Here is a 22134-nt window from a genome sequence, read left to right as displayed (position 1 = left end):
GTTGAATTTAATTTGTATGAATGTGCAAATTTGCAACATCAGCGTGCAAAGGGTTACATTGAGAAAAAATGAACTGAGGAAGAGGAAGAAAGGAATTCATTCCAAAATTAGACAGAGGGCCGGAGAAAGAAAAAGAGGCAAGGGGACCAAAATGTATTTTATGAGAAAATGGGACACACGTTACATTGGGAACTGCATCCCATCCACATACAAAAAAGATATATAGTGCATCCCACAAAAAGAAACCCATTTTCAGAAATATATTTTCCAATTAATTAATGTCTTGACTATAAACTTGATACTCATGGCAAGAGTGGAATCTTATCTCTAATTAAAACCAACAATTTTGCAAATTGGTCACGCATGACAGATTACAGACGATAAATATTGAGGCATATTAGAAACGATTTGCGCAGAAACTCACTTGTGAATCCGAATCCGTTCTCATTTCAGGGATCAGTGAGAGAATCTTAACAAAGAATACACAAGAAATGCTAATGAGCCAATCGTTGAATAAGCACCGTCGTATCATGAACCAATCTTGTCCAATTTTTCTGCGAAACTCGGTTTCGACATTAAAATTCCAACTCGTCTTGCTCATTAATGCATGAAAAGTGTTTGTCTCATATTAAGCATCTGAATATTGAGAAATAATTGAATCATATGATTATGTATATGAAATATCATAATTCATTTGCCTTTGAAGTAAAAAGTCATGGGAATACTGGCTTCATTTTTTTCCGGATGCACTGTATATAGAGAGGGGAAGGGGGGGGGGGTACACTGGGGCTTCTGTTGAATTCACCCCCTAAAAACCATGGAGAACTAGTATAAAAGAACCCCTGAAATTCTCATAGGGTCCAAAGTTGAGCATAATACAATATAGAAAACTTTGACTGGTGAGGTGAAAAAGTGGCCCCAGATATTACAAATCATTAATTTTCCCCTGTGAATTGCAAGAGGGAAAAGGAGTGTTTTGAGATCTTTTCAAAGACAAACTGATAGTACATCTATATGAGGAAAAAAAAGGGAGTGGTACTTAAATTAACTATAAGAGACACACACTGATAATCATATAATACAAATCAGATAATATATATATATATATTTAATGAGGAATGTAACTTGTACCAATTTGAACACCATAATTTATCAATAACCTTTACAAGAAAAAATAATTGCATCCACAGAATAATTTTTTTGGCACAATCATGTACCATTGTCTATGTAAAATGCAATAATCAACCTCACACATCCAATATCCAGGAGATTACAGCTTTACCTATTATGTATAAAGTGTACATACTTTATGGTACAGTAACATAACCGGGGAAGAAAGCATTGACTCGCATTCATAAACAAAATGCAGATCCTAAAAAAGTCTGAAGCCACTCAGACAAAACATAATGCAGATTTGTAAAAAATAAATCATTTGTTTATTTTTCAAAAACCTTTGTTATGATGCTTTGTATTGTTATAATACTGTGATGAATTATCCTATCAAAGCATATACTACATTAATAATAATAACAGACAGTTCTTGTATAGCATATCACATTATGAATAACGTCTCTATGCACTTGCAAAGGACTTGGATATTATTACCCCAGCTGTAGCTTGGCAGCCGTAATTACTCAGATTACAGTGCACACGCATTTCATGGGATAAATTCCTGCCAGGTACCTGTTCACTTCACCTGGGTTGAGTGCAGCACAATGTGGATGAGTCACTTGAAGGAAACTACGCCATGGCTGGGATTTGAATCCACGACACTGTTTCAAAGTCCAGAGACTAATCCACTGGGCCACGACGCTCCACCTTGTATAATGAAGGCCATTATCTAGGCAGAGACTTCAGCTATAAATGTCTTTGCTGTCAACTAAATATAAAGTGACATGTCAGATGTGGTGGGACTACAAACAGATGCTGTGGAGTCATTAGAAAATATCTGAAGATAAACATGGTGATTGCTCCACGGGCAATCTGCAGTCTTTCCAAAATCAGACTTATTTCTTACATTTTATAAGGTAAATATTACAGTCACAATGCACTTACATGTAGCTCTTCTAAAGCTGTTGAATAACGTTACAACTCAAAATTTAGATTCTTATGTACGATGTTCAAATTTGTACAAAATTCACTATTTAAAACACAGAGTACTATTATTGCAATTTCTTATACATAATATAATTCTATTTAATACCGTACCTTGGATACCAATACTGACACAGTCAATATACACAATGTGATACAATGTTAACATTCTGGGCTTTACCATTTTTTTTTTTTGGGGGGGGGGGGTGCTTTCACAGAGATGACGACTAGAACACAACTATGGCAAGCCATCCACTGGTTTTTCATGATTCATTCACTTTCTACCTTCGCCATCAACTACCTACGACTTGAATTGATCAGGGTCTAAGAACAAGTGTGGAACATAAAGCTTGGGTTATTTATGAATGCTCCAATAATTATTGCATAGAGTTGGCATAGACTACGTTCAATACATGGTGTTATATTATTACCCTGGCTATAGCTGAACTGCCATGTAGGTGTCAAAGCATTAATAAAACCTTTAACGAGAAATCCATCTTAATTGAAACCGACTTTCCACATAGGGACAAAAGGTGTAATAATATGACAGTTGAAAGCCATCTGTCTTTATACAAGGACTTGCGATTGATCCGATCAATTGCAACTATGGAAAGCCAGCAAAGTCAACACATAAAATGCATGTTTCGTCAAAATTTTGTCTAGATATGAATGTATGTCCATAAATTCATTGATTTCTTGACAGTTTGGTGTGTTCTCCTTTGTTTACAAAGGGCATTTTGTACATTTCCTGTAGAAGAAATTATGACGCTGATGGATTTCCTTAGAGTTACGATTGATTGGATCAATCGTTACTCTTTGCAAGACCCTGGACTACATCATAAAGCTCAGTGAATGATATGGATGATATATTGTGATTGACTGCACATAATCATTAATGCAATCACTTGTGCAAAGCAACTGTCTGATCCATTGCTATGCTCTGCATTACGTGGCCTTGAACTGTTCGCTTTGCAAACTGACCCATATCCAAAACCAACTCATACATGAGACAAACTGAACATGTTAAAGTACTTGGTACTACTACTCAAAACATGACCAACATCAACATAACAGCCCAAATTCATAAGAGATGTCTGGACAATAGATGGGGTTCCAAGCCCTTCCTACATGTAGGTACTTCTAGAGTATCGAAATGAACGGTTCCATGACATTTGCTCCGGCGACAATTACTCTGATGGAAAATATACACGTTAAGCCAAACATATAAAACCCAACCTCCAAAAACTAAATAAACCCTAATCCTTATCTTTTCACTATTCTGAACCAAAAACTCTTATTACAAGCTTAACTCTAACCCTATGCCTTCTGAGATTATAAGACAGGAGCTAATGTCGCAGGAGTATGTCGTGCAACCAAACAAACATGAATACACATTTATTACCCATGGGTGCACTAGAAATATACATGGAACACATTCAGGGCAGACATGTTTAATACCCTAGTTGGAGTCTAAACCAGGATGGAATTTTGACCTCCTTTGTAAATCTGGGGGGTGTTTCACAAAGATTTAAGTACTTGCGCGCAGTATAAAAGGCATGACAGCATTGGTCAGATCATGCCAAGAGGACGCGCACTACTGCGTACTGATCAATAAAATTGCGCAACGCACGTCATGTACGCGTCGACATTTAAGTGCGACCTAAGTCATACTTAAATCTTTGTGAAACACCCCCCCTGGGCTAAGAAGTTTATGACATTAAACCTACTAACTACACTTACAGACAGACAAGAATAGATTATCGTATAATATAATTTCTGAACTGATAGCAATATAATATACTTGAAGGATGATTCGAAGATTTAATCTAAGAATTTTCTGTTGCTGTTTGCACCAAAGAGTTTGTTCCTTATCTCGGGGAGCATCTGTAATGATAACAAAAATAAATAGACATCATATAATACCTGAGCCAGAAATATCATAAATGATATAGGATTTATATAGCGTACATATCCACCTTGTTAGGTGCTCAAGATGCTCCTATATTAACCCAGCTAAGCTGGTCTACCAAGTCCGGTGCTCACAGCCTTTTTGAGGAATTACTTCCTGTCCGTACCCATTTACCTCACCTGGGTTGAGTGCAGCACAATGTGGCTAAATTTCTTGCTGAAGGTAAACATGCCATGGCTGGGAATCGAACCCACGTCCCACAGATTGAAAGACGAGAGTCTTAACCACTAGTCCACGATGCCCACACAAATACAAATATACAATTGCATATAGGAGTGTATTTAAAGGAGCAACTGAACCAGCATCCTTAATAGCCCCACCTCAAGTCCTCATATTTTGCCAGGTTCATGATCCATAATGCAACATTCTCAGCAGTGTAGTATTGTGATATAGGCCCACTTGAGGGTAACATTAATTCACTGCTCAATACATTCATATAACAATAATTATGTTATATACCTTTCTTTCCCAAAACAACGTAGATTACCTACACAAATTTCAAATAACATTTTTTATCGGTAACTGTAGTAAAGTCTTTTGGATGTTTGAAAATCTACAAAACTTGACCTTTTTTTGTTTTAAATATGGGGTCAACTTACCTGATTACTTGTAAGCGCTAGTCTCTTCTCAAGGGTGTTTTCAATTTTGATAGTACCGCTGGGTGTATATAGCTCTACACCACCACTCCTACACCACAAAGAGAGAGAAATGGTCAATGATTTGCAATTAAAGTGGAATCCAGGCTTGGTCATAACATGATGTATTAGAATGGAGAGAAGTAAATAAGACAGAATGGTGAAAGTTTGAAAGAAATCGAGCAAGCAATAAGAAAGTTGTTGCTGTTTTAAAATTGAGATCCCTAAGACTATGTAGATTTCAAATTGGCAACTGGGTAAGTCAATTATGACAAGGGGCAAAGACAACTTACCCATAGTCCATGTACTTAATTATCAGGGATTTGTGGTTTTCTAATAAGTACCTATTCCCCTGGGGAAGTAATCTAAATTTAACCCGGGTAGTATATTGTTTTATGTCCTTATGAAAGAAAAACATAATTTGAAGTAAAACTTTTGAATAAAATGACATTTTAGCCATTTCATGTATTGGAGTACATGGAAGAGTAGTCCTTGCCTTACATCAATATGACATCACATTTGCAGCCAATTTGAAATCTCCATGAATATAGTGATTGCCAATTTTTACAACTTTTAAAAATTCATAACTTTCTTATTGTTTGTCCGATATTGTTCAAACTTTCACCTATCAACTTGTCTGCTTTTTCTTCCTCTAGAAACAAGTTTTTATTTGGGTTGTTGGATTCCCTTTTATTTTATTGTGAGAGAATGTTGTTGGTCTGTTGCATTATTATCAGCCGTATGACAGTTTGTCCAACACTACAACTTCAGCATGTCCTAATCCTTCTCACAACTTAGTGCAAAATACTTTCTTTTAATTTTATGTAACATGGTGTCTTTCAGGTTATCCAAATTGAAATTTTACAAAACATGCAATAATTGATTGAAACTAAGTAAAAAAAATACCATGTACAGTTAAACCTGTATTATGGCCACCTGTCTATCGTGGCCACCTGCCTATAGTGAACACTAAAACTGATTCCCATGAAGGAAGGTTGTGTGTATAGGAACCTGTCTATAGCAGCCACCTGTCTATAAAGGCCACATTTTGTGTTTCCCTCGGATGGTCACCATCGACAGGTTTCACTGTAATTGCATATCTATAACTACAAGTACCATGGTAACAGGGCTTTGCAGCAAATCACTGACAAGGTTTCGATGGTAACTACAATAATAGTAATGTTACCAAAGTTGTAACTCCATGAAACAGGCCCTAGGGGTCCGTAACACAAAGATCAGCGATCAATCGCTAAAATCGATTGACCAATCAAGATCAATGTTTCATGCATATTTGGTTCACAGTGCCGACTAGGAACCAATCAGAAGTGTTCTTTCATATTTGCTATCCTGAGCTGTCAATGAAATCATCAGTGGGAAATTGAATTTGCAAGGCAATTCTAGAATTGACATTATTATTATTTTGCATCACCTGTACCTGGGAGGTGAAAAGCAAACTGGATCACTGTGAACCGCAGGTCTCTCCCCCGATATATCTGATTGGGGACTGCAGATGAACCACTACACCAGGGTTTCCCCCCTACTCTTATACAAATAGTGCAGTGGGTTCTTAACATGCAAAGGTGGTGGTGACTCTACTTTACATGGGGCCTCCATTTAACATCCTATCCCAGGGACTGAGCGTTTTCCCCTGTAACATAGACTGCATCTATGGAACAGGGAAGAGACATTTACACACAGCGCAGGTTTCAATCATCCACCCAGGACAGACTTGAACCCACAACCTTTGGTCGACAGGCAGACCCTTTACCGACAGAGCCAACTTCGCTCTCAAACTGAAATTGAAGCATGGACATACATAAAAATGTTGGATCGTACAAATTCATAGGAATATTACTTACAGTTCAGGGGACAAGAAGTTCTCTGGATCAATGACGACATTGCATTCTTTCTTACTGGCTTCTCTGTAAGCCTTTACTGCATCAGGCACACACTCCTAGAAAAAGAAAAAAGGGAGGGAGACATTTCACAAATAATAATATTCGTAATATAGCGCTTAATACATCGGAACGACGTCTCTAAGCGCATTACAGACATATTATTACCCCGGTCATCGGATCCTTGCATGCCCGCATACAATGTATGCACCTTCTCCACTCCCTGGGGAGCATTCCAACAAGAGTTCCAAGACTCAATTGCTAGGCATACTACATATAGGCTTTCACATCATTACGGGTACCCATTTAACACCTGGGTGGAGAATGGCAAAGTGTGAATTAAAGCCTTGCCAAAGGGCGCTAGGCCATAGTGGGATTCGAACAAACAACCATCTGATTACAAGGCGAGAGTCAGAACTGCTACACCATGACGCTTCCAAATAAATGCAGAATATCTGCAAAAACAAGTACAGCAGATCACTACACACCTAACAAAATTTAGATGATCCATTTCATAATAAATTGCTTATTTTTATATAAATGAAAATAAACTTTTTATTCAAGGTTCACAATAACCAAGAATGCTAATATAAATTTTTTGTTTGTTTTATAATTGTAAACATTTATTTTGGAGCAAAGGCCAAATTGGTTTCAAGTTGCACATTACATATCATGTGCATGTAGGCATTTAAGTGCGACTCTAATGGGACGTTGCAAGAAACTTGCGATCAAATGCAAGTTTATTTTCGTTTCCGAAATCAAGCATATGCCATGCAATTAATTGCAAATTTGCGATTAATTACTAATCTGCTCCATGAAACAAGGAGTGCAATTTGATTTGCTATAGTTGAAAGTGATTAATCAATTGTAAAACTGCAATTGAATGTTTTCTTGATGGCGAATGTTTTGCGATAAACTTGCGATCAATTGCAAGTCTATTTTCATTCCCGAAATCAAGCATATGCCATGCAATTAATTGCAAATTTGCGATTGATTGCAAATCTGCTCCATGGAACAAGGAGTGTAATTTGATATGCTAAAGTTAAAAGCAATCAGTCAATTGTAAAATTCAATTGAATATTTGTGATTGATTGCAAATATTTTCTGGCAACACCCCCTAAGTAAAAAAATATTTAAAGAAAAATGTCGGTAGTTGCAGTGAACACTGATTTCATATGAAAGTCTGTAAAACCAGGCTTAATTGTCAGTATATCATCAAGGATCTAGATCTGGTACAGTTACATAAACTGAACTTTGTGAAATCTTGAAATCTACGCTGAAAAAAGATCAACACAGATAAGCACACGTGGGACACTGTATTATTATTGCATTGAATGTCGGCCCGACGCTTGACCCGAATCCTGTGCTTATTTGCTAATTTCTCAGCAATTACACAACTTCTTCAAGAATCCTTCGGCACATATTTTTTTATTTATACAAACAGACACTTTGGTGGTCATTTCAGTGGATTCTGTACGAACTCATTTTTACCACAACTGGCATTTACCTTTAAAGGACAAGTCCACCCCAACAAAAACTTGATTTGAATAAAAAAAGAGAAAAATCCAACAAGCATAACACTGAAAATTTCATCAAAATTGGATGTAAAAGAGGAAAGTTATGGCATTTTTAAGTTTTGCTTATTTTCAACAAAATAGTTATATGAACGAGCCAGTTACATCCAAATGAGAGAGTTGATGACTGTCAGAAAACTACCCTTTTATAACCAAATACTTTTCCTTCATTTCAGATATACAGGAGCTGCAATTCGCTTTTCTTTGTAATGCAAATAAGTTGCTAGAGCAGGAGTGTGAGTGGTAGTGAGAGTGACTCTAGGATGGTTGAGCGGATTTGAATGAGTGTGTACAAGTGAATGGGTTGTATGTGAGGGGTTTCTCAGTTTGTCTCACTGCTAATTGAGGAAGCCATTTAGGTGGTCATAGAGGAAAGACTTCTAGCATGTCCATTCCTTATCAGCCATGTTACTGAATTTATTTTGAAGCCAAGCACTACCAAAGCTGAATTGTAAGTTATAAATTGTCTTGTTTTCACACTGATATACTATGATGTGTTATTCTCTGACGAATTTGATATTGAATTTTAAGAATGTTTTAGTATAAAGACTGGAGTTGTATCAGGTATAATGTGTGAAGATAGATCGATGATTGATTAATAATTGCCGCTCAGGATTAATCCTTATTTATAGTGGTCTCGTTATTGCATGTAAATTAGTTAACATTTCATTCAGTAAAACAAGTATTTACCTTAATCTTTTTCACATAGATATTTCTAAATGATGATTTGCTTGTGATTTTATTGTTATTTGATCTAAAGTAATTGTGGGTGTCAAACAGAAATAAACCGTTACAATTGTATTATATAGAGGTAAGGTATTATTTGCATATCGCTATCTATGGAAGTTTGGATTGTAATTACAGGTGGCTCCTCCCTTTGGGGACTAGGACAGAGTATAAAGCCAACTGAAGGGTTGGACAGCGTGTGACAGAACTTCCCCCTCCTGTGTGATGAATTTATAACTTCGTGAATCTCGCAATACTGAGTGAGAGATGATGGCGTCAAGCCTCTGTGTGGTGGGGAACTGTTATGGAATCTTCGTGCTGTACCCATTTGCAACTCGTTAATCTTCAAAAGGAAAGTAAGAACAGTACCATCTGGCCATTACATGTCCGCACTACTTGCTTTGCCTAAAGCAAGGAACATTTACCTCAAAATCTCCGGACCTTGAACTCTAAGCCAGCTTCCATAGAAGTCACACACAATTTCATTTAAACGATTTGATTTATGCAAGACTGGTTACTGAACATAATTTCCTGGTTATATATTTGTAACATTTAATTATATTCTGATTGACATCCAATTTAAGTAACTATGATTTCATTAATTGCATCATGAGTACCCTGATAATAAACGGAGTCTAAACTTAAACCTCCTCGACTCTGTACTCTGTTTGTGTCCAAGCATTTTCCTGACAATGACATCACTCACTATTTCTCTTGTATTTAATTATATGAAATATTTTTATTTTCTCGTCATTGTCATGTGAAATGAAGTTTCATTCCTCCCTGAACACATGAAATTCCATTATTTTGTGCTTCAGGCAATGAAGTCCTAATCTTCAAATTCGTAAAAATTGAAATATTGTATAATTCAAACAAAAAAAAACACAAAAGAAATAGTGACGCCATCGACTCTCTCATTTGGATGTAACTGGCTCATTCATAATACTATTTTGTTGAAAATAAGCAAAACTTTGAAATGTCAAAACTTTCTTATTTTACATCCGATTATGATGAAATTTTCATTATTGTGCTTGTCTGATTTTTCTCTATTGATTTAAATCAACATTTTTCTGAGGTGGACTTGACCTTTAATTCTTTGTAAACCACCCCCCTGGGCTCTTTGGATCATTTCAGGGGCAAAATCGCCTCAAGCCCCCGTGTCATTTTTTCCCTGCCAGTCACTTACCTTACACGCGCTGACATCACTTTCCTTGCAGCGGATGACGACGTTGGGTTCCAGGAGCTGAAAGAGACCTTGCGTGATCAAGCCTTGCAGGACCTGCCTATACTTGGCCTTGTTCTTGGTGAGTTCTGTAAGCCTTTCCTGGGCTTCGTCCAGTGCGGCCTGCACGTGGTCTTCTCTGCATTTCAGGACTTTGAGCCTGGCCTGGTTGAGCATGTTTGACTGGAGACTGGAACACATAAAAACAATAACAAACACAGGTTATTATGGGCAGTGGTGTTAATGAGCAAACAACTTTGAGGGAGCAGGGGCCTGTTGCAGAAAGAATTGCATTTGAACGCAAGTCAAAATATCGAGTGCAAGTCCCGAATACGGGTGTTTCATTGGCTGACAATCAAGTTACGCAAGATTTTTTGAGTTGCGTTTGATCGCAACTCTTTCTGCAACGGGCCCCAGAACAAGTCGTAAGGGTCACTGCTAGCGAACAACAAAAATCTGACCTCACTAAAATGAAAATAAAGAGAGTTTTGAAATAATTTACCTGAGGTAGAATAATATACCTGAGGTAGAATATGTTATCTTAATCCATTTTCTTCTTTTTCTGATCCCTTTTCTTTTTTGGGGGGGTTTAAGGGAATTTTATTTCATTCATTTATAACCATTCAGTGATTCATTAATTCATCCACCCACCCATCCATCCATCCACCTACTCATTCATTCATTCATTAATTTCTCTTTTTTTCTCAGGGGGGGGGGAGGGCCAACAGTTGTACCCAAGTCCCCATCTTACAGCAGTGGTTTATCAGTAGATTGATTGAAAGGACCGAAATAGCTCCTCCCCCTTGAGTTGTACAAGAACTAGTCTGCATGCACAGACCCATGGTTTTCACAATTTGCATAGTGCATAGTCTGAAGTTGTGAGACTAGTTTCACTGACACAGACTGAGCCTCTGGTGTCTAGTCTTTACTCTAGACATAGGCCTATTATCAAATATGCATCTGTGCATGCAGACTATACAAGAACCTCCATACATTTGAACTGACCTCAATGGCCCATATTCTGAAGTCAGGTTTAACTTAAAGTTGTGGTTTAAGTATGGGAAGCCAAAAGCATCCAAATTTTCAATTAAGTTGTATGTTTCTTATGTTTACTGTGCTCTATCCTGATTCATCGAGGGTGAAGACAATCATCTATTTACACTTCCTAGACAATTATGAATGATTTCAAAGCCAAATGAGCTGAAATATGATACCTATACTGTTTAATGATTTAGGTTAACAGTTGGCTATCCATTCTTTTATAAACCACAACTTTAAGCCCGAGTTTAAGTTAAATCCGACTTCAGAATACGATCTTAATAAAAAGTAGGAAAATACAATAGGAAAAGCAGCCCCCTTCAGATATATTTCTTTTATTCCTGGTATGCTAGACATGTAGCAATATCATGAGTGATTTTTCACAAGTAATTTGATACCAAGCAGGTGTTTAATATCGACCCAGACTGAAAAGACTTTAATGTACATGAATGAAAATTTCACATATTGCTCCATATGGTAAAGATATCATCTTATTCTATATGACTAAGCATAAATGAGGCTGATGTGAAGAGTGTCTTTAGTGAGATCATGAGAGGTCATACATATTGTGGACCAAATATAAGCTATTCATTGAAGTTTGGTGTCACAGTATACCTATGTCACGTATAGTGCCATCCTAATTCTTTTCTCATCACATTTGTTAATGGATACCAAATTCAGAGCTCCGTTACAGGGCACAGGACTGCAAAAGAATGAAACATTTCATTTGGCAAAAAGGATGTCAACCCAATTATAATTTTTTTGTATGAGTGTGAATGACACATTTGGAGAATGATAAATTTGTTTTCAACAGGAAATGCCATTTCAGTCATTTACATGATTATGTACTTCACATTATCTGATTTTACAGGTGGATGTAAATACAGATATTGTATCTTTGTGATTTGCGCAACACACATGTACATGAAAGTAATGCTCACATTTTCTTTTGAAGATCAAGATTTTTCTCCTTGCGGGTGTAAAATTCTGAGATCTTGATCCTCTGTTGCTGAACAAGACGACCTTTCTCGATTTGAAACTCTTCCTCTGCCTATGAACAATTGAAGAAAAAAAAACAACAAATACAATACTTCATAACTGTTAAGACATGGCTTTAGTTTTGAGAGCTACATCTTAATATCAATTTCCAAAATCAACAATCATTTACAAATGGGGTAAACATTTTTCAGTGATACTTCGTAATTCCGAAGCTTCGTAATTCCGAAGGTTCTTTATTCCGAAGGTTCGTAATTCCGAAACACGTAAATTGCCTATACCTCGATGTTCGTTAATCCGAAAACGAAAAAGGGTTCGTTAATCCGAACATTTGTGGCGTTATTCCGACGGTTCGTTATTCCGAAGGTTCGATAATCCGAAAACGAAATAAGGTTCGTTGTTCCGAAGGTTCGATAATCCGAAAACGAAATAGGGTTCGTTGTTCCGAAGGTTCGTTAATCCGAAAACGAAATAAGGTTCGTTTTTCCGAAGGTTCGTTAATCCGAAAACGAAATGAGGTTCGTTAATCCGAAAACGAAATAAGGTTCGTTTTTCCGAAGGTTCGTTAATCCGAAAACAAAATAAGGTTCGTTAATCCGAAAACGAAATAAGGTTCGTTAATCCGAAAACAAAATAAGGTTCGTTAATCCAAAAAATGAAAACCGGGAAAGCAGAGGCAAGGGGGGGTGGATACTTGTCCCCAAAAAATCCCGTCGGAAAAAAGTAACCTTTTTCAAAATGGAATACCCTTTTGGGTATTCCATTTTTTCACAAGAATGCTTAGAATGTCCAGTTTTCAGGTTGGAAAATCAGAAAAATTTGGCTCACGTTTCTCGCTCGCATCAAGTATTATTTATTGAGGAACTCATTCTATTCCTGGTTACAAAAAAATGTATAAAATGTCCAGTTTTCAGGTTGGAATATCACAAATTTTAAGCTTGCGGTTCGCGCTTTCATGAGATATATATTCGATTCATGAGTTACTAAAAATTAATGCAGTCTTTAAAAGATTACTTTCTGAAGCCTATTGCATAAAACTTTTTACCTGAGAAAACTTTGGTAAAACTGAAAACTAAGGTTAGTCTGATTTCCGCCATTGACTTTAGCACAGGGCAAAAACTCCGGTAAAAACAATCTGAGTTTTCTCAGGTAAAAAGTTTATGCAACGGCCCCAGGTCAGTATATAAACAAATTACAGCTCGCGCTTCGCGTTCGCGTTAATTCTTTAGTCAGATACACATCTTTCTCACGATTACAAAATAGCTCAGAATGTTTAAGTTCAAGTCTTGTTACATGAAATGTCTACTAGTTTGAGCTTGCGATTCGCGCTTTCAACATCTCACAAGGATCATTATTAGTATTATTTTTATTACCAGCAGAAGCTGTTATTAAAAATGACACCCCCTCCAATTGCTCAGATAAAATCAATTAAAATTAACCTATGCGTGATCCGGGCGCCTATTCTTAATGAAATACATGCTTTTGGCCACAACACACGCATGTATCATCGATCGTTATTACTATCATTGCATAATATTGTGTTATCTTGTAATGACAACACCGTGTTTGTTATCAAAATGAATAATTTTCATTTTCGGAAATACGAACCTTATTCAATTTTCGGATTAACGAACCTTATTTCGTTTTCGGATTAACGAACCTTCGGAATTACGAACCTTATTTTGTTTTCGGATTAACGAACCTTATTTCGTTTTCGGATTAACGAACCTTCGGAATTACGAACCTTATTTCGTTTTCGGATTAACGAACCTTCGGAATTACGAACCTTATTTCGTTTTCGGATTAACGAACCTTCGGAATTACGAACCTTATTTCGTTTTCGGATTGACGAACCTTCGGAATTACGAACCTTCGGAAATACGAACCTTCGGAAATACGAACCTTCGGAATAACCGAACCTTCGGAATTACGAAGCTTCGGAATAACGAATGTATGCGCATTTTTCAGTGAGGGGGGGGGGGCTGCAATTATTTTACTATTTGTATTATACAATACTTCATAATTGTTTATAAGACATGGCTTTTAATAGTTTTAAGAGCTACATCTTAATATCAATTTCCAAAATCAACAATCATTTACAAATAGGGCAAACATTTTTTCAGAGAAGGGGGGGGGGGGGCTGCAATTTGTTATTGTATTTGTATTATTTTGGAAACAGCAACTGGAGTTTGAGCCGGGGTAATTTTGAAAGGCAGTTTGATAAATGAGCCTTTACAATATCACTTAATCTAAATGACGTGCACACAGCAACTATGATGTACACTGTGTTTATATCCAGTATCTAAAAGTAGCACTGCCATGGGAGGAAAAGAAAATGTTTTATTAAGTACGCAGCATTTCTTTCCATTCATAAGAAAATCTATAAGAAATTATTTGAACGGATTTGGAAACTTGAAAATAACAACACATGTATAGAAATTAAATCTAAATCTTCTGAAGGTTTCCATGGCAAAGAAAAATAATGGAGTAGGTTTAATGGTACACCATGTACTTATCTTTCTTGGGGAAGTGTTGGTCCTGAAAAGGACCAACCAAACTTGACATTTGACCAGTGTTTTCTTGTCTTCAGGTGAAGACAAGAAAGAGTAATAGTGTGATAAGAGGGAAAGAGAGAGAGAGAGAGAGGGAGAGATAAAGAGAGAGTGGGAGAGAAAGAAGGAGTGAATGTAGGATGAAACATATAGTACATGCATCAGATGCATGTGAATGTATGACAGATAGAGAATGAGAGAGAGATAGAGACAGAGGATGTGACTGAAAACATATCTCATGGTAACTTCCTGACTCTAGAAATAAATTGGTTTTGACTTCACTCAGCATCATGTCAGTTTAGATCCAGCCACTTCATTCTCACACACATGTACATGCAGATCTTGTTCATCTTGAAATTATATCGAAGTGAACAATGGAGAATGGAGATTTATTTGTTTATTTATTTATTTATTAATTTATTTATTCATTTATTTATTTATTCATTTATTTATTTATTCATTTATTGTTTTATCATTTATTTTATTATTCTTATAATTATCATTACTATTATTATTATTATTATTAGTAGTAGTAGTAGCAGCAGTAGTAGTAGTAGAAGTAGAAGTAGTAGTAGTAGTTGTTATAATTTTTTGTGGGGTTGGGTGGTAGTAGTACTACTACATTGTATGGACCAATTTTCCTCTGGTTTCTGTCATCTGAAAATGTAAATTTTCTATTGTTTGGTGATCTTTTTTTTTAATTCCTGTGACATATACAAAACACATACCGTAACAAAACTATTGTAAATAGTGGAAAACTTAAAGGGGAAGTTCACCCTGAAGAAAACTTTGTTGTAAAAATAGCAGGAAAAATAGTAAAAAATATTGGTGAAGGTTTGAGGAAAATCCGTTAAAAAGTAAGAAAGTTATTAGAGTTCAAAGTTTTGGATTTGTGACGTCATAAACGAGCAGCTGCCGCATGTGTTATGTAATATAAAATGCATGAATTTCATATTTTGTATGGTTCCTTATGACTTAATTTTGTTTTCTATTCACGATCGGATGTGAAATGATTTGTCTATTGATATACAAAAGGTACAGCGAAAACCATTTTCAATTTTCTGAGAAAATGAAATTTCATTGATTTTTTACCGTTCGCTATGTAGGGATGCTGCTCGCATATGACGTCACAAATCAAATAATTGAAATTCTAATAACTTTTTAATTTTTTGATGAATTTTTCTCAAACCTTCGGCAATATTTTTTATTATTTTTTCTGCTATTTTTACAATAAACTTTTTGTCAGGGTGAACTTCCCCTTGAAGATTTCAGCACTGTAGTACATAAAGCTTGGCTATTACATGATTTTTGCTACAAGGTTGTTTCATTGGACATTGCATTTTCGTGTTTTTGACCGTTTTTCCATAAATTATTTTTCAGGACTGAATTCTTTCCTGTTTCCTTTATTATGCCAAACTGGAGACCTTATATATTCAATAGGGGGTTAGACTTCTCAACAGGCAACAAATTATTACCAAAATCATTAATATCCAATCAAAGTTTTCCATAAAAAAATGCACAAAGATAAAAAAATTGTTTTTCTAGTTTACAAAATAAATATAAAATATGAAACAGCATATATGCAATACATAGAAAAAAACACACTTAAAACATTACGAATTAAAGGAGAGTGAAACCGGGGGCCCGTTTCTCAACACCGTCATAAGTCTAACTTCTTGACTAAATCGGAGATAGTGAGCTACTTGTCCGCTAACCGTTTCACGAAGCCCTCTTTACCAAGATCGGGTACAACAACCTCACTAAATATTTATGACACCTCCGAACCTGTCACTCACAACTTCTTTCTTAATGACGTAGTGGCATCACGTGGGTAGACTATGACATGCAAAAGTGCCTAGAAATGTGAAAATTATAATCTTACGTAATCAATCAAAGATGTTGAAATTACATCAAAAAACAAGTTGGATAATGCATTCTATGATCATGGTAATACAAAGAATCTACAAAAACTGTTGGTAATACTCCACAAAACCATTCATTTTGAAATAGTAAAATAATCTATTTGATAAAGATTCTACCACGTCAGGCCATCCATAAATGGACTCGTATTTGTCGTTTTCAGACCCCTATTAACATTTTGATAAATTCTATCTCTAATCTATGCATAGAATTTGCCGAATAGTAAGTTTCAGTATCTAAGATTTAAAAGAAAATTGTTAAACTATATTTTGATGATGTTTGGAATCGTAAAATACCGTATAATTATCATCATTTTACAACGAAAACCGTTATGGTTTTACTTTCGTAAACTATTAGAATTGGATATCCCGGGGGTACCCATCTCAACGTCCACATGTGATTTTTTAGTCACGAGATCAATTATTCATAATTCCATTTTCTCAGCAATTGAATGCTCAAGTCTTCATGGTCTAAGTATGTATGGTGCATAATATACCTGTGCTATTATTCTTAAAAGATGAAATTCCCAATTCATCACAATATTTGCAATTTTGTTATAATTTTTCTTTTTGAAAATTATGCTATTTTGTGACTAAGGCTACGTCTCGTCTGCTCTTTTTACCGATAATATCGATATCAAGGTATTTTAGTTAGGAAGTCTTTCGAGAAACGGGTTTAGTAAGATTGGAACTAACTCCGTGGTTGGTGGATAAAGATATGACTAACTTGTCCAGGTGTTGAGAAACGGGCCCCTGAGGAACCAGCTGACCCCATATTAACATAAAATACATAAGAAACAGAGAAACAGGCCATTCATTTTTTTTTCTCCAAATTTTATTTATTTTGTATTCATTTATTTATTCATTCAATTATAATTATCGTTTTTTACTACCTTTTTTTTTTTTTTGGGGGGGGCTGGTACTTTTCACTGCCCAAATCTGCAACATTTTAGCTTCAGCACTGGGGATTTTCTGGGCCTTGTTTGGACATGGGGGGGGGGGGGGGGCTAAGGCCCTGTGTTATTATCCCCTCATACTATAACTAACCTTTGCGTCAATTTCCTCTGCCTTTTCCTTGGCTTCCTGGTCGATGAAAGCCATCATATGTTGGATCTGTGAAAAAAAATCAAAAAAACATACAAATAATAATAAAAGATATCCTAGAAATAATATACATGTAGGTACATTTACCCATGGAAGCCACTTCAGTTCTGAAACTTATCTCTCAGCGAGCCCTGCTATTATTACCCAGGCTTTAGCTGGGCTGCCTCAAGGTGCTCAAGCATTCAAGGAATTTCTTCCTACCAGGTACCCATTCACCTCACCTGGGTTGAGTGCAGCACAATATGGATAAATTTCTTGCTGAAGGAAATTACGCCATGGCTGGGATATGATTAACCATAACAACGACACTACTAAACGTACATGTACAGGATCCATCCTGTATCTTCTATGCAACTAGTCAGAATTGATTATTTTTGCCACAAAACTTTTTAAAATAACATTTTTAAAACCTTCTTTCATAATCTTTGAGATTTATCCCTCCCTTATATATTTTTCTTTTCTCCTCCTTTTTTTAAATCTGTCCATATTTGAAATTACTTTTTCTTTCACATTCTTAACTTCTGTTTATCTTTTCATCTTTTTTTGCCTCTTGTAATTTTGTCTAGTTTTTTCTTCCTCCTACTGACATCAGCATAATCAGCCAACAACAACCGACCTTTCGGCTATGGCTTCTGCCCTAAAATTCCCTAAATCCATTCCAATTTCCATGTTATTTTATCTATTCACCTCCGAGTCTCTGAGCTGACTGTGCTATGATGAATGCAACTTCAAATTCTGGCCGCCCCCGCCATGTACCCCCCCTGGCCGAGGCCCTAGCCTGTGAACACCCGGCCCTGCAATCAGCCTGACTGAGCCTAGTCTTGAGGACGCAATGATGATGATTTTTTTAGATATGTCATATACTTCTTCATCATTGACGTCTTGACACTCTCTCCATAGTGTCTTAAGCGAAGGACCAAAACAAAGATGGATTTCCCTAAGAAATCCATATTTTTAAACCAAAATCACGAGAATTCCATTAATTTTATTCATTCTTACACCTTCCTACGCCTAATGCGTAGGAAGGTTTTAAATATCATTATATAAAAATATTAAAAAATGAAGATTTCTTACCTAACTGATGCCGCGTAGAACCCTCGTTCCACATGTAAACAACGGGAGTACAATAGCGTCGACCCTTGAACCGCTTATGTATGACGTACTTCCGGCAAGCAATGCCGTCTTAACGAACAATTTAGAGATAAAAATTCTTATTTAACAAATATTAACATTTATTTGTGATCATAGATAATTTAAATATATTGATATGAATTATTCATGATTAAAAAATAAATTTTAATTTTTGTTAAATAAGAATTTATAGCTCTAAATTGTTCGTTAAGACGGCATTGCTTGCCGGAAGTACATCATACATAAGCTGTTCAAGGGTCGACGCTATTGTACTCCCGTTGTTTGCATGTGGAACGAGGGGTCTACGCGGCATCAGTTAGGAAAGAAATCTTCATTTTTTAATATTTTTATATAATAATATTTAAAACCTTCCTATGCCTTAGGCAAGGCTCGACATTAGCGGTGGCCCGGTGGCCCGGGGCCACCAAAAATTCATCTCGGGCAACCATTATTGAAAAAATGTTAAGTTTTGGTGGCCCGAATCGGGCAACCAATAATTTTCAAAGTAGCGCAATTTTTCTCCCGATTTTGCATGTATTTATCAACTTTCTGCAGTTCAAATTGCAAGCCAATTCGTCATGCGCCTTTTTTGTTAATCTACACACAAATACACACACACAAAGATTGCATAGTCATGACAGTACGTAGGCCTACTACCGCTAGCATACAGTAACTATTATTCAGCCGGCCGCGCCTGCTGTCTGGCTGAGCTTTGCGTGCATGAAACCACTGCAGCTAGCTGTGCACGAGCAGACTATTCAGACTCAGGGAGCTGCGATACGAAATGTTACTGCTAAGAAATCTTCCCCAGAACTCTGAAAAATCTACGTCAAAGTCACATTTTACACCAATGAAATGCCCTTCTACAGTCCGTATTACTGAAACCTGATTATCTGCAAGCATTATAAGGAGGAATTATGACCTCTCTTTTGACTCAAAAAGACCGATTTCCAAATGCATTAATACACATAAAACACATAGGTGAGTACATCACAGTCCCGTATGTGCATTTGTATGTATGTTGATATTTGGTTTATTTCGAAGCTGTGTCTCTTCTAGCCAAAAATAAATAGGCAGCTTCTTTCTTTCTTGTTTACAAATGACTTCTTAAACCACTCTTAAGGAAGTAAATACTTTGGGAAGGCATTTCATTGATATGAAATGTGAATTTTTCCATCATTTTGTCAAATATAGGGAAGGAATTTTCTCACCGTTTTTTCCAGATAATTTTTGCCGTTTTCTCATTTTTTTTCTTTCATTTTTTTTTACAGTGATTAAACCATTTATACCCCTTCCCATTGAATATGCCTGATTAAAGAACATGTTTCTACTGAATAATAATAATAATTTTCCCCATTTTTTGATAATTTTGTCTTATTCATTTTTCTTACAAAGTTACATTTTCTTGTTTTTTTCTCAAATGTTTTATTCCTGTTCTTTGTTTTCATTTCTTTCTTCATTTTTTCTTTTGTTCTATAAATTCTGCAGCATATTTTTCTGTGATTTTCTCCTGCTATAATATGCTGGAAAAGAGAAAATAAACTGGATTTGGGGCCTGCATAATCTAGGTTTTATGATCAAAAAGGAAGAAAGGAAAAATAATTGTTTTGTAAATCTGAGTTTGCTAAATGCACTAAATTTGCTAAATTTACTTTACCATTATGAGTGTGTGTCGACACGGAGATTAAAAATGCACAACCTGGGAACAATACAATTCTTTTATTCTCTTTCAATCATTTCATATTTACAATGATAGAACAATTTATATATTACCACAAAATAAGCAAAGTAAAATAACAGCAAGCACGATTTACATACAAGATGTACAAAGAATAGTGGTACGTGTTAACTAGTGACTGCAGAATATTTCACTTTGTTTTATTCATTTTAAATTAATGTTTTTCTTTATATTTTTCGGGCCACCAAACTTTACTAATGGGCCACCTTCTTCTTCTTCCTCCGCTGATCCCGGAGATCTACAGCTGGTTGCTGTATTGTTGCATAAATGATTATAAGGGCACAAAGCACTTCCACAGAGTAGTATCGGTGATACAGTACAATTTAATACACATTCAAGAGAGAGAGAAGAGAGAAAGGAGGTACGAGAGATGTGGATTTAGTGCAGGAAGAGTAAGAGTTTAGTGGTCAGCTTGTCATGCATGGAAGAAGATAGTTTTGGATGGACAGGTAATAGAATGGATTTAGCATAGTCTTCACAGCAGTCTTGGGAAAATAAGGAGCAGATCGATGCAGGAAGGCCTAATTTTCTGACTTCTTCTTGAAGTTCATCACGCTGAGTGTCAAACACATGGCATCTAGCTATGAAGCGGATGGTGTCTTCATCACCTTGATGACATAGGCGACAAGTTGGAGAAGTAGCCTTCTTTATCAAGACGAGCCTGCACTGAGTTGGGTACGTCTGACTCACTAACTGTGACCTGATGACAACAGCCCGTCTTAGGAACTGGGAGCTACTGGAGCTGGGGTATATAGTGTGTTTGCCGCTGTGTGTTTGCCACCAAAAAAAATTATTTGAAGGTTTTGGTGGCCCGAATGGGCCACCACCAAAAAAATTTAATGTGGAGCCTTGCATTAGGCGTAGGAAGGTGTAAGAATGAATAAAATTAATGGAATTCTTGTGATTTGGGTTTAAAAACATGAAAAAGATGGATTTCTTAGACTTAGGGAAATCCATCTTTGTTTTGGTCCTTCGCTTAAGACACTATGGAGAGAGTGTCAAGACGTCAATGATGAAGAAGTATATGACATATCTAAAAAAATCATCATCATTGCGTCCTCAAGACTAGACTGAGCCGAGGCGTAGGCTAGCCATGGGTACCGTACCGGTACGCCAGCGCTTGGCTTTACTCTCCCAGGGCCTAGGGGGACCCGCCTACCGTACCCGTACCTAGTCGGACGGTCGACGGCTCAGTCAGCTCTCTCAGACCGCTGACCGAATTCCACTCCTCTCAGTCTCACTCTCTCTCAACCACCAATCTAAGACTCAAAAAATAGGTATAAATATTTTCAAAGCTTATTCTAGAAAGCTTACCTGTTTCTGAACATCGTCGTCACTTAAAGCCATTGTGATTCTTGTTAACTTTACCAAAATAAATGAAAATATCCTCAACAAATCTCCAAACTGCTCGAGCGAGATCCCGTGAATGAATGACGTCAGAGTGTCGATCTAACCAACCTGAACATTAGTTTTTTTCAATACGTAGCATTTTGACCCATTTCGATTTGTAAAAATAAAAAAAATATATAAAAATAAATTTA

At 36.3% G+C, this 22134-nt stretch overlaps 1 protein-coding gene and 1 long non-coding RNA gene across 2 annotated transcripts; one reads left to right on the top strand and one right to left on the bottom strand.

Annotated features, from left to right (window-relative positions):
* Positions 1-3789: 3789 nt before the first annotated feature.
* On the bottom strand, positions 3790-22050 carry LOC121405967 (V-type proton ATPase subunit E-like). The gene is made up of 7 exons (XM_041596964.1): positions 21908-22050; positions 17668-17733; positions 12095-12204; positions 10080-10305; positions 6558-6652; positions 4663-4750; positions 3790-3978 (listed from the first exon to the last, which is right to left on the bottom strand). Exons 1-7 carry the CDS (start codon positions 21938-21940, stop codon positions 3916-3918), a joined length of 681 nt encoding a protein of 226 aa, XP_041452898.1. The 5' UTR covers positions 21941-22050; the 3' UTR covers positions 3790-3915.
* Positions 8337-9062, top strand: LOC121405968. The gene is made up of 2 exons (XR_005968736.1): positions 8337-8618; positions 9032-9062. It is a non-coding gene; the product is annotated as an uncharacterized LOC121405968 (long non-coding RNA).
* Positions 22051-22134: the final 84 nt, after the last annotated feature.

This window comes from Lytechinus variegatus, chromosome 19 (assembly GCF_018143015.1).
Source record: "Lytechinus variegatus isolate NC3 chromosome 19, Lvar_3.0, whole genome shotgun sequence".
Classification (NCBI taxonomy): Eukaryota; Metazoa; Echinodermata; class Echinoidea; order Temnopleuroida; family Toxopneustidae; genus Lytechinus; species Lytechinus variegatus.
This window is presented reverse-complemented; position numbering and strand designations above follow the sequence as displayed.

Excerpts from the sequence above, each read along its gene's own strand:
- LOC121405967 (XM_041596964.1), bottom strand. The coding sequence starts at position 21,940 with ATGGCTTTAAGTGACGACGATGTTCAGAAACAG. Across the intron at positions 10,306-12,094 it reads CTTGATCTTCAAAAGAAAAT|TCTCCAGTCAAACATGCTCA; the intron begins GTGAGCATTACT and ends TATGTGTTCCAG. Across the intron at positions 4,751-6,557 it reads AACTTCTTGTCCCCTGAACT|GAGTGGTGGTGTAGAGCTAT; the intron begins GTAAGTAATATT and ends TTTGTGGTGTAG.